This window comes from Thermobia domestica, chromosome 9 (genome assembly GCF_964235325.1).
Source record: "Thermobia domestica chromosome 9, izTheDome1.hap1.1, whole genome shotgun sequence".
In the NCBI taxonomy this organism is placed as follows: Eukaryota; Metazoa; Arthropoda; class Insecta; order Zygentoma; family Lepismatidae; genus Thermobia; species Thermobia domestica.
The window spans coordinates 280,557,364-280,570,836 of NC_137462.1; the positions used below are offsets into that span (position 1 = coordinate 280,557,364).

Consider the following 13,473-nt stretch of genomic DNA (forward strand, 5'->3'; position numbering starts at 1 on the left):
AACACGAATTCCCTGCTTTTAGTCGACATTCAAGTTCTTCTTCAATACGATTTTCGTCTATTAATACTGATCCTAGATATTTGAAAGTATCCATTTTAACAAAAGTATTATTTAATATATTTATATTAAATACATATACTATATTTAATATATTTTCATTTTCTCTTACAGGCAGTGGTTATTTACCCACCCCATTCTCGGATACGATCAAACTTTCTTCCATCATCATGATATTTGCAAATGATCGGTATCTTTGTTTCTTTGAGCTTCCAGGGAAACATATCATTCAAGAAGCGTCTGTGTTGAAAAGAAAATGTATATTTTATTCACCAATTTCTTGTGTTTCAGTATTTTTCGTGTGTTGTGTAATTGCTAGTGAACAATACACGGCAATAATTTCAAATATAGAAAGATATATTTGCATTTGTTGTTCTCCATTTCTTCATGGCCATTATTGTCTCTAATAAACTATTGTGAAGTAATTATAATTAGACATCGGATTTTTATGCACTTAAAATTTACTGAAAATGCATGCAACTATGCAGTTAAATGTGCTAAAATATGCACTAACAATGCAATAAAAGAGTGCATTTTCAAACATGCAACAAAGTTGTGATAAATTTTTGTAGATCAAATATAGCTTTGAAAGTGTACTTTACCATTTAGGAATTTCTCTTCAGAATTTATTTTTATGACAGTTACAGTTTATATGCTCCTAACACACACACACACACACACACACACACACACACACAAATAAGTACGGTTTGTTCGGAGTTACATTTGAAGTGATGTTGAAAAATGGGACGAAAAAATGTGTGTTCACAGGCAAGATGAATACAAAGAACACTTTCAATTTAGTTTAACACACACACAAAAAAAGAAGTATTTCAGACAAAACATTTGGGTTAGAAAGAAAAAGAAAACACTTTTTGGTATGCTCTGGAAGTTCAAATAATTCCCAATTTATATTAAAAAGTATGGGATGCTTCTGATATTATAATAACACTTGTTTCTTTGTGTTTTACAGGGCTTGTAGGATGGTTATAGGTATTTATGTATTATAACATAATATAGAATCTGAAGAGAAAATCAAGATGATGTTACAAAACTTGAGGAAGGACTGTGAAGAATATAGGATGAAAATTAAAGTTAGAAAGACAAAAGCCATCGTGACTGGAACGAGGGTCGGTGTCAAATATAAAAGTAAGAGGGGAGAAAATGGAACAGGTGAATAGTTTTCCATACCTGGGTAGTATTATTAGTGATGATATGAAGTGTGAAGGTGAAATAAAAGCAAGGATAGGAATGGCAAAAGAATCCTTTAGGAGGAAGAAAGTGCTATTTTGTGAGACCTTGAATAAAGAGTAGAGAGAAAGTTTCATAAGGTGTTTCGTGTGGAATATTATGCTGTATGGGTCAGAAACATGGACATTACGCAAAAGCGATGAAACATGACTGAAAGCTTTAGAAATGTGGGTTTGGAGAAGAATGGAGAGAATTAGCTGGGTCGAGCAGAAAACGAATAAGAGGGTTTTAGAAACTGTTGGGGGAGGGCAAGGGCAGTTTTAGATATTAACAAAAGGAAGAGAAACTAGCTGGAACATTGGCTAAGAAGGAATTTTATCATGAGGTACGTGCTAGAGGGTATGGTGGCAGGAACAAGAGGGAGGGAGAGAAGAAGACTACAATGAATGGATAATATCAAAACAGAAAAATTGTACGTCAAGACGAAGATGTTACCTAAAGACCGTGAAGCACGGAAACTTCTCAGTTGTAGCAAGTGACCTGCCAATAATGGCAGAATATTTATGATGATGATAACATAGGTTGGTGTAAAGGGACAAGTTTTGCCGATAGATGGTACTACAGTTTTCGTATCTCTCCCATGTATTTTTTACCATTCACAAAAAATCACGATTTCTCTTACAAATTTCAACCTACAGACTTCAAACTTTTAGAAAAGAAACTTTATAAGCTATCGAAGGCAATAATCCGTTCCGATATTTTATTTAGAATTTTCTTCATTGTTGAAATGGCTTGATTGTTGAAATGGATATCCAAACCTTTAACAATGGAACTGTTTCAACAATGAAGAAAATTCTAAATAAAAAATCGGCACGGATTGCTCCCTTTAATAGGTTATGAAGTTCCTTCTTTAAAAATTTAAACTCTAGGTGGAAATTTGTAAGAGAAATTGTAAATTTTCGTGAAAGGTAAAAAATACATGGGAGAGATACGAAGACTGTAGTGTCATCTACCGGCAAAACTTGTCCCTTTACACTAACCTTAAAAAGATCATTTGAAGCAGTCTCACTCCCCCCTTCCCGATTCCCCGCACCTTCAACCATCGCTTTTGAAGTAAGACTAGAATAATTCATTGTTTTTCAATTAGTTTTGTCTTCAGTATATTCTTGTGAATTCAGTAAATTCAGTACTAAATTTTTCTGTCTTATTTGGAATTAAAACATAACATTTTATACAGTTTTCTTGATAAATATTTATTTTCAGTTGTAAAATAAGGATGAAAGAGCTAAAAACAACCGAAGTCCTTTAGAAAAACATCAATTTTTGAGCAGAACTTTGTTCGCAACCTGAAACCAGAGTTATATTTGTTTTCTCTTCTTCTGAACTAGCCACATATCCGTACAAACACACAAATTAGAATTTGAATCATGTAATGAGTTTCAATCTCAAAGTGGATTTTTTTTTCATCTCGTGTTTTTCCTTTCTTTCATTCTTTCATTTTATTTTTCTGTTTGTTTTTTGCAAACACAAGAGCTCTAAATTTTGAAGAAAATCGAGCAATAGAAGTCTAGCTGGTCGTTAGAAAAGCTATCCATTTGGACACAATCAAACAGCTCACACACTTTTCAAACAAGAATCACTAGATTTTTGTTGCATGAAACGTATTAGGTAACAGTTTTGAAGAATTTATTGCATGTTTTCCCAGCTTTATTAAATGTCACTTGAATTGAATTAGACAAAAGTAGTGCATTGTCCCTCTTACCAATTATCACAGCTTTGAAATATTTAATATCTATATATTAAAATACTAGATTTATATGTTTGTGATCAAGAAAAGCTTATATGTTTGTGGCCTATTGTTTTGACAATGATATCTCGGAAACTACAAGCTCTAGAAAGATGTCGTTTTCACTGATAGATTGCAAATCTTGTGCAGATTGTTCAGTTCTAATTGAATATTTAAAAAAAATGGCCGTTATTTCTTTATTACATTTTTAAGGGTACGCTGGAAGTATTAAAATATTTGAAAGTGTAATGGATATTGTGCCAGCCTACAAATAGCAGTAATTATATTATTATTATTATTATTTAATTAGAAGTATATTATTTTTTTAAAAAAAGGAAATTATAGAGAAGTGGTTAGATGGATTGGGAAGAGTAGGGTTACGGATACAAAAAACTGAGTAGTAATAATTTAACGGAAATGCCCGTTCTTCGCACGGAAATTATAGATTTATGGAAAGGTTGAATTCCTTTTCCTGAAGGATACACATTTCAATAAATGCGTTACCCCTGTTACGTAGTCAACCAACATTACTTTATGTAACGCAACCCCCTTCCCATCCATCAATCCACCACTAGGAACGCTAGGCGCGTCTTACGCTTACATCCATCATTCATATGTACACCAAGTTTGATTGAATTTGTTCCTGGCGTTTCAGAATCATACTGGAAAATAGAGGAAAGGGGGGCAAAGTGGATATACGAGGCAAAGCGAATAACGCAATTTACAGTCAACTGAAAACAGAGGACAGGAAATGTTTGCCCCAGTTTATGACGTCACTAGTTAAAGAAGAGAAGGACGTTACTGTTTTGTGTGTACGTGTTGCTGTTTCGACGAGAGAGGAGAAGAAAAGAAAATACGCATTTTGCTAAAAAAAAAAAAAAAAAAAAATCAAGAGGTAAGGATTTTGAAATATTTTCTTACTATTCCGTAGAATGTTTGCGAACACACAATGCATGGATAGGGTGGGATCTTACCTTTGTTATCATGTTTGAGAATTATCGTAAATACGTCGTCCATATGCTGTAGACAGTCTTTTGTCTCATGTGGTAGTGTGGGGCAAAGAGAATAATTTTAGAAGGGGCAAAGCGAATAGCGATTCACTTTGCCCCAAACATAATGCAGTACTGTTTTAGAACGTCTCTTTGGCATTAAATCTGGTATTGACGGTACGTATACGTAGCAACACAGCTAATATGACTATTGAAATTCATATTGAATTTGTTCCGTTAACACTCGCCGAACAAAAACATAGCAGTAGTAATAGTAGTAGTGGTGGTAGTCGTAGTAGAGTAACATCAGTAGTTGTTGTAGTAGTAAGTTGGGTTAGGATAGGAGTTCCGTTAAATAATCGCAGCGGCTATTAACGCAACTTATCCTATATTAAACTATGTAATTCTATACCACTGTTAAGAAAAGATTAATTTGATTTTACATCTTTTAAAATGATTTTAATTAACTTCAGTTCTTTGTTTGTTTCTTTGTTTCTCTACTTTTTGCCTCGAATCAATTTACGTAAAATGTTCCATACATGTTCAGTACTAATGACTACAGTGGCGTACGGTGGAATTTTGTTCGGAGAGGGGGAAAGCTCGAGGTCTCTACGTGCGGAGGAACTAACGAGTACTCCTATCAAGGAATGTTTAAAACAGAAGAATGCGAAGAAGTATAGTAAGTCTACTATGTCTACCGAACCAAGTACTAGTGCAACTTCCGTAAATGAACTACCAGAGAAAAGAAGGAAATTTACCATTCAAGGTTCTCCTGCAAGAAGAAGTGTTTTGCTGCGGCTATAGCTCTACCAAGTACATCTGGAATTACAAAGAAAAAACCTGCAAAATCACCAGAAGGAGACGGTAGCTACCAATGCAAGTTCTGTCATTATTATTATTTAGATCCACTTAATGAAGACTGGATCCAGTGTTCTATTTGTCTGTCATGGTTTCACGAAAAATGTACCGATTATTATAAGGGACAAGACATTTACATTTGTGATCTGTGCAAACCAAGCGTGTGATATTATTTTCAGCCCTAAGCCTTATTATTGTTTTTTTTTCAATCTGTTTGCTACTACGTAGATTGTACTCGCTAGGGTTACTATAGATTGAAAGAAACTGGATACTAGATGCCTACTTGATAAGAAAAAAGACTTCTATGGACTTGAGCTTTTTAAACATATTTAGGGATGATGTGTATGCAAGGTTTGTCTAGACTTAATTCTATATTTATATGTGTTAGGCTAATACTCAAAATATTAAACATTTTAATCTTCTAGTGGGTAAAGCAGTTCATCTAGATGTCATTCTTTTATTATCTTAGACTGTGTACACATATATTGTTCTTCTATACAATTTCTGTTTTGCATATCTGTATTAAACCCTGACTTTTAATGTATGAGTTTTGCTTATTCACTTTGCCCCAATATCATGATCCGCTTTGCCCTACCGGTGGGGCAAAGTGAATAAATTGCAGTAGTTCAGTAATTAAGCAATATCCTTTATGTATATGCAATTCTCCTTACTATTGTATTGTTATTTGAAAGTTTAATAATCATAAAATATTTCCTCAAAACTTTGGTTTCCTAGTCTTAATTTTAGTTGCCATTTGAGGCCCTTGAAGTTAAGTGATCCGCCTTGCCCTATACATACATACCGTTTTATTATATAGCTTGCACAGATTTTCAGTTGTACACTTTAAAGCCAGCCGCACACTGACAACAGGACATGACAACCGATGCGAGGGACAGGACTTTGAGGAATGCAACAAAGTTTCGTACTACATATTACGCACTCGTCCCGCACCTGCTAGACAAAGGCCTTTCCAACCTTGTGATTGAAACATACAGTCAATATACACCAATACTCTCTCTCTCTCTTTGCATCCTATCCTGGCTCCTTCTGCCTCGGCTTGATAGTCTTGCGTCTTGTCAATGTGCAACTGAGATAAGAGTCAGAGATACGTAAACATTGAATTATTTGAAACGATTATTGACTGCGAAATGTTAAAATACTTTTGAAAGTTGATATACATTGACAGTGTTTTTCTTTCCTTCTTTCGGGGAGCTCAGTGGTAGAGCGCTTACCTCTAGTTCCTGGGATTCCCGGCCAAGTAAATTTATGGTGAACAACATCGTGTCCATGCGTTTTCCCCTGGTACTCTCGCTTCCTCCCACTTTCTCATTCCACCAATTTTTCCATCATCATTCACTTGCCTAAATCATCGTCTCCCTTAGTCTAATGGTCATAATCGTGGGGCGTTAAAGTCGAAGATTTCATTTCATTTCATTTTTTTTCTTGTTGCTTTCACCACAGAGCGATTGAGAGACAGCGTGGTAAATATAGAGAATAAAGGAAATGAACCACTTTGAAATAAAGTACTATGATCATTGCTGCGAAGATACACAAGTGGAGATGTGCGGGTCATATGGCTACGAGAAGAGATTTGAGATGGATGATAAATATTCTCCTTTAAATTCTCAGAGAGAAGAAGGGACCCAGAAGACGACCGAATATACAGAATCGGACGTTTTGTACAAGCTATGTGGAGGTTCGGTGGTAGAGGAGTTAACTCTCGTGTAAAGGGATTCCTAGATCGATCCCAGGTCATGTGAATGTGTGATGGACAACATTGTGTGTGCAAGTTTTTCTTGGGGTTTTGGTTTCCCGCCACTATCACTGCACCAATTATTTCATGATCATTCCATTTTGTAAATTATCCACTTTCTTTAGCCTAAAGGGCATAGCCATGCGACATTAAATTAAAATTATATATATATTGTAGGAATTCAGTGCTTGAGAAAACGAAATTAAATCTTTTAGTTTAACGACCTACGATTATATCCCCTTTAGACTAAGGGAGACGGATGATTAAGTCAAGTTAATGATGATTGAAGAATTGCCGCAATAAGAATATGGGGGGAAACGGGAGAACCCCGAGAAAACCCACCAACACGATGTTCCCCACCACAGACTTACTTGGTCAGGTATTGAACCAGGAACCCCACACACCAAAGGTAAACTCTCTACCATTGAGCCACCTTACTCACTAGATGAGAAAATTATCTGGCAGAAACTTTTGCAAGTAAAATAGAAGCATTCATCTAGCAGAGGATAGACATCAGAACACGATGATGGTGATAACTAGTGTTTTAACTCTTAATATAACATTTGTTTTTACGCAATGTGTAGTATATTCTGCAATATTGTCCTATCGAAGAGCACATGTACATTCGAAAACAAAATAAAGAAGTGAAATGATTGTCATTTAGGTGATGCGACTGAAAGGAATTGTGTAAAAGCTGATCGAAGATTGACGAGATAATCGGCAGTCGAGAACAGCTGCCAAACTGCAGACAGAATCATTAGCCACTAATAAATGGAGTTACCGCCGGATGTTGCGTTTCGTGTGCTGTTGACTCGGAATTAGATCGACGGCGCCTCTGACAAACAATTTTATGGTGTCAAGCAACCGGAAATACGTTATCCAATCATTTCTTCTAATAAAAACAATACATATGAATCTGAGTTCTTCATCTCCGTTCATGTACTGAGCTAATATAACCATTATAACCATATACAACACCTCATTTACTGTGACGCTAGAAAAAAAATATTTATTTGTTTATTTATGTTGTTCAAGTAACCTACATAACCTACGCTATATTAATAGCAGATGTAAACATACAATTGGCGTTGTTGTTTTGTAATGAGTAACCTCTGAGTTTACATCCCGTCACTGGTCAACATAACTAAGTTTTTTTAAGAGCTGTCCCAATTCTATTAGATGAATACTGGAATAGGGTCTTTAAATGTATAACTTGTGCTCAAGCTTTGTGTAAAATGTTCTTACTATTCTTCATTGGTGATTGGTTCCTGTATCCAATAGCTTCAACAATTATTCAGAAATTGACTTAAGATTATTGAATAGCTATGTAATATTAATTTCTCTCCTGATTGATGTAAACGGGGAACATTATTCTTATTTTTGAAATAAATGGTAATTTAAATGATTTGAGTTGGATAGTTTCTTGTTCAAGTTTATTAAAATGTTCCTTACAACTAATTAACTCTATGGCCTATGGAACTCGGAGGTTCAATGCCGCGTTCACAAAAGCTCTCCACTGACTTCTATCCTTATCCAACTGGATCCAGTTTCTACTTTGTATTCCTATTTCTGCGGGATCCATCTTAATATTGTCCTCCCATTTGCATTTAGGTTTTCGTAATGGCCGTTTTCCAATTGGTCTTCCAGTTAAGACTTTGAAAACATTTCTCCTTTCTTCCATTCTGGCTACATGGCCTACCACCTGAGCCTTCTAGACTTGATGACCCTAACAATTTGGTAAACCGTATAATTTATGTAGTTCCTCGTTATGAAGATTCCGTGGGTCCAAATATTCGCGTTACGATCTTGTTCTCAAATACTTTCAGTCTATGTTCTTCCCTCAGAGTAAGCAAGTATGTTTTGCAAACGTACAGAACAACAGGCATGATTATGTTCCTTATACGGTCTAAAAATGAATTCGAACTGTTCCTAGTTATTTGAACTTTAGTAGCTATTTCCTAAAGTGTTCGTTTACTGAGAAGTTGTAGGAAACAAACGAAGTGACTAACCTTTAATACGAGAAAATTGCGTTCTCATTCAGTGGCTACAATTGAAGGCAGAACAATGTCCTAATTTCTATTTACTTTTAAGCTAGCTATATCTGGACAGTATTAAACTGATTTAGTTGTACAGTAAGGGACACTTCTGGATGGTACACTTTTGCCGTAAATTTGCATATGAGTGTAAAATCCAGAAGTGTCCCTTACTGTACAATCCACTGTTAGAAATAAAATAACTTGTATGCATCAGTTACAATAAAGTATATGTAATTGATTTATGGAAAATACATATTGGTTACATATTGTTTTTAAGATGTACCCTTGTTTCCACCTTATTCCTTAAATGAATGTAGACTGAGAGTAAAGGACATACTCTTCAGCATTGGGATGTATGTGCTGTTTAAGTTATACTTTGCGTTTTTACAGTATAGTAACTCAATTAATTATGTTGAGAATAAACGCAAAAAATGATTCTCTCCGCTCTAATACATATGCAGGTGATTTGTTAAACAATAGAAAATATTAGTTGTTCCAGTAGTTCATATAAGTCGAATGCTGTGTTATTTTTAATTATTATTTTTCTACTTCAATTGTATGAAGTGAATTTTTTCTTCTTTCTTTTTTCGAAACGGCTCAAAGAATCGTGATTAAATTTGCTGAAAACACATTTTCGAGTGCAACAAAGCTGGGGAAATTTGTTTAATGGCATTTATAAATAAAGATCCTTACGATTTTGATTAAGTTTAGTGGTCCATTGTTTTGAGGCACAAAAAAGGCGATTTAGTAAGTCACAACTTACAATGAAAACTCATTTCGAAGGCTTCTAACCATTTTCATGGAAGAGAGTAAATTATAGTTTTCGGTCATGAAGATTTTCATGGAATAGCATGAATGTGTAAAATAGATTAAGTGGTATATCATTATTGGGAAAACTTACTTGGAAGGGCTATTAAAAAAAAAAAGGTGATTTTGGAAAAGCTAAATATGCTCATATAATGACGTGAATCAAACATTTGCTGGAGGAGTGAAACGATTTAGCGAGGCCTCGATTTAAAAGAAATCATTTAGTACCTCCTGTAGGAAAGTTTACTTCATGGGCTTGTAACATTTTTATGGAATTCCGTAAAAAAAAAAAAAAAAAAAAAAAAAAAAAAAATTAAGCGCAAGAAAGCGATTTAGAATGTTATTTATGTTTCATGTTCAGGAAACTCACTCATTGGTTGCTTTAAAAGAAAATGGAATGAAATCTTTTAGTTTACCGTCCCATGATTATGCCCTTTAGACTAAGGGAAACAGATGATTAAGGCAAGTGACTGATGATGGAAGAATCGGTGAAATGAGAATGTGGGAGAAAATAGGAATACTACGAGAAAACCCACGAACAGAACGCTGTCCACAACAAATACTTCGCCAAAGATCGAACCACACACCCTACGCATAAAAACTTCACTACTGATCCATCCCCTGTTTTAGAAGAGCTCAATATGCGATCATTATAGGAAAACACATTTAGGGAAGAGATCTTATGATTATCATGAAATTAGGTTGTTGATGCTAAAAAGTGATTTACCTGAGTTTGAATTGTGGGAAACCTTGAGACAAATGGCCTGTGCTGATGCCTCCATTGAACCACTGACCTTCATTCATGAGAAAGCTTAGTTAAAGGGTAGTTTGCTGAAACAATAGGGATTGCAATGATTTTCATAAAGAGCTCAACACAGAAAATTATGTAGCTTTTCCTCTCCAGTAGAAAACTCGATCCCTCAGCCCTCCTGCAGGTCTAGTGGCTAGCATACGTGACCACGTGTTCAATTTCAGGTCGAGCAGCATTGAACGTATTGCAGAGCTTTGGATTCCTACTTAAACAGTAGGTCCATGTCCCATACAGTCTCTGTACTGAAAAGGAATGCTAAACTTCAACGTACAAACACAGTTTTCCAGGTGTTAATGTTTTAAATATCAAAAAATAGGCCTATACGTTGTTCAATAACTATGATTTATGAAAATATCTCGTAACCATTTTTTTTTTCAATTATGCTGATTTTAATTTTCCGTTTGCTAGAGTTGAAGTCTACAACGTGCTTAATTGAGATATCATTTGATTCAGTGGTATTTTCTCGATCTTCATTCAATTTACTTCCAAAATACTGAAAAAATCATTGTGTGCAGATTTTCTTACTTAGTTTTTTTTAAAAAGTGTTATACATTCTCATATAAGTTATTAATGTAATAATGTAACTTATAACTGTAAAATAACTACAAAAAATAGGTCTATTCAAAACTATCATATACGGCCAACCTGGGAAATGGACATTGTTAATGTGACTTTTAAAATAAAATTTTTAAAAAATAGCCACTCGTTCTCTAGTATCCATTAGAGTAGGAAGGAGAGCCCTTTCCCATTTATTTTTAAAAACTAAATTTCCTGGCATTGCAGGAACTATTGCCGACGAGAGTTTTTTTTTAACTCGTCAAAAATTCTTTCCGAATTGTTTTTTATCTTGTAATTCGGTGTTGTCTTAAACTTTGAATCTTTAATGAAATAACGATGGATTTTGTAGACATCATTATCATCATTATACGTTTAAACATGGGTTGGGCACGACATGGAATGCAATAAAGCATAAACGTATATAAGTCATGTTTACGCTAAATAAAATGCCATTTCAAGTTTCTATAATATATGTTTGTTTTTTTAATGGTCAATATATGAATATGGTCTTGAGTGGCGTAAGATGTCAAGCGTTCAGAGAAACAAATGTAAAATCACAATAAGCTGTGCTTCAGAACAAAAACATCCGCAGCTTCACAATATACAGGATCTTCGTGAGTCCTGTGCAGAAGTCATGGCACTTTAGTGGTTGAGTAAGATTCTGTTTCGTTTGTTTAGTGCAAAAACGAATGAAGCGCTACCAGAATCCCCTTTATTGTGGCGGAAAGGTTCAAGTGTGTTTGTATGTGAGTTTTTTGTTGAGGGGCTTTATTAAAGATACTGTGTGGCGTGTTAAACTCGATAACATAAACTACATGACAGCAAGAATCAACGAGGTGTTAGGACTGTTACGCTACACTTGCTCGATAGGGTCTGATGTGTAGGGATGCGCACGAGACGAGTCGAGACAGAATTTTCCTAACAAAATTCGAGTCGAGACATCACCTTTACAGCACATTTTCGAGACGAGACTGCCTCAAATCTTGTCTCGTGCTCATCCCTACTGATGTGAAATTATTGATTTATCGAACACATCATCTAAACAAGTGACGTGAAGTGAATGATGCGTTTGTTTTTGCACCAAACAAAGTATTTGAGTTGACAAACAATATGGCGTACGTATCATCCTACTACCCAAGTGTGGCCTTATTTCTATACAACACGAAAGTCTACATTTCTTTCTCGAACACCCTGTATGCTAATATCAATAGTTATTTGTACCATCTATAAAATAAGTTATCTGTGAACCCAACCTTTTAGTGCTACACATCGATGATATCACCGTATGGGTACCGCTTGAATTGGCCCTTCTTTCGTTGCTCTAGCGCGCGCACCTTTAGTGAACGAAGTCCCGGTTTGATTCCTATTATAAGAATATCGAACATATTATGGTGATTTAGGTTTCAATTTAACTCTAGAGATCTTGTCATTCCTATATATTGCCTTGCTACTGACAAAAGAACTCTGTACAAATCAATCAATCAAGAAATGGAATAGCGATTTTTTCATAATTAGGCCAAATTTATTTTCTATTTGAGGTCATATTAATATTAATAAAAGCACTGACCTGTGTCTCCGCTTCTTCTTCTTCTTTTTATTAAATCCTAAGCCATCGGTGGAGAAATCTTTGCCTGCGTCCAGGTGACCGATTCCTGTAACGATACAAATTAACGTATTAAAAGTAATATGTAACTATTCCTTCCCAACTTCTATACCTAGGTATATTCACTTAGGTCTATAATCATATCTTTAAAATATGAGTTTTCTTTCAATAAAACAGTAAGCACGGGAGGATTGCTTTATCGCAGTAGTTCTTAAATAGCACCATTAGTGTTCTAACAAAGCTATTGGATATAGATGACATTTACCGTCAATTTCTGAAACTTAAGACCATCCCAAGTACCATCCATTAATTTGATGTTTTATAGTAAAGTTCGATGTGCTATGCGTGTGTTTGAAGAAAAGACTGACATGTTATTTTTTGTAGTGGTTCACAAAGTTATTTAAGGAAGGTGAGTACCTTATTTTACATTTGAATTACTTATCATATTTGAATGTTGTTTAATAATACAACATTAACGTATTGCTAGTAATCTGTACTTAAAATACTAGACAAGTAAAACATATTTTTTAAAAAATGACCTATGCACACAGATTGCATCACAACAATGTTGCCTAAATCGCACTAGTGTGATTTGGGTCACCACCAACAAGTGGCTTTTTCTTTTTGTATTAGCATCAAGAAGAAGGGAGAAAAGTCACATAGATTTAAAATACTATCTAAAAAAGTACAAGAACATGTGGTAAATGGACCCCTGGATATGAAACCATCTTTAAGGAAATGAAACCATCTTACCCAACTCTATGCCTATGGAGCCTTCGTATAAATACCACATTCACAACATTTCTCCATTGACTTTTGTCCCTAGCCAACTAGAACCAATGTCTACTCTATATCTATCCGCGGGATCCATCTTAACATTATCCCCCATCTGGGCTTAAGTCTTCCTAATGGTATTTTTTAGATTGGGTTTCGTGTTGAAATTTTGATAGGTTTCCGAATTCATTCCATTATAGTACATCGTCTGCCCATCTGGCCGTAACAATATTAGATAAACGGTACATAT

At 34.9% G+C, this 13,473-nt stretch overlaps 1 protein-coding gene across 2 annotated transcripts in view; it reads right to left on the reverse strand.

Moving 5' to 3' along the window:
* LOC145660711 (visual system homeobox 2-like) overlaps window positions 1-13,473 on the reverse strand; it is a 402,468-nt gene that overhangs the window by 121,056 nt on the left and 267,939 nt on the right. For both annotated transcript variants that reach the window (XM_081726072.1, XM_081726071.1), the window contains one exon: window positions 12,414-12,498. In XM_081726072.1, the coding sequence (XP_081582198.1) occupies window positions 12,414-12,498 (85 nt within the window). The remainder of the gene's footprint in view (window positions 1-12,413; window positions 12,499-13,473) is intronic.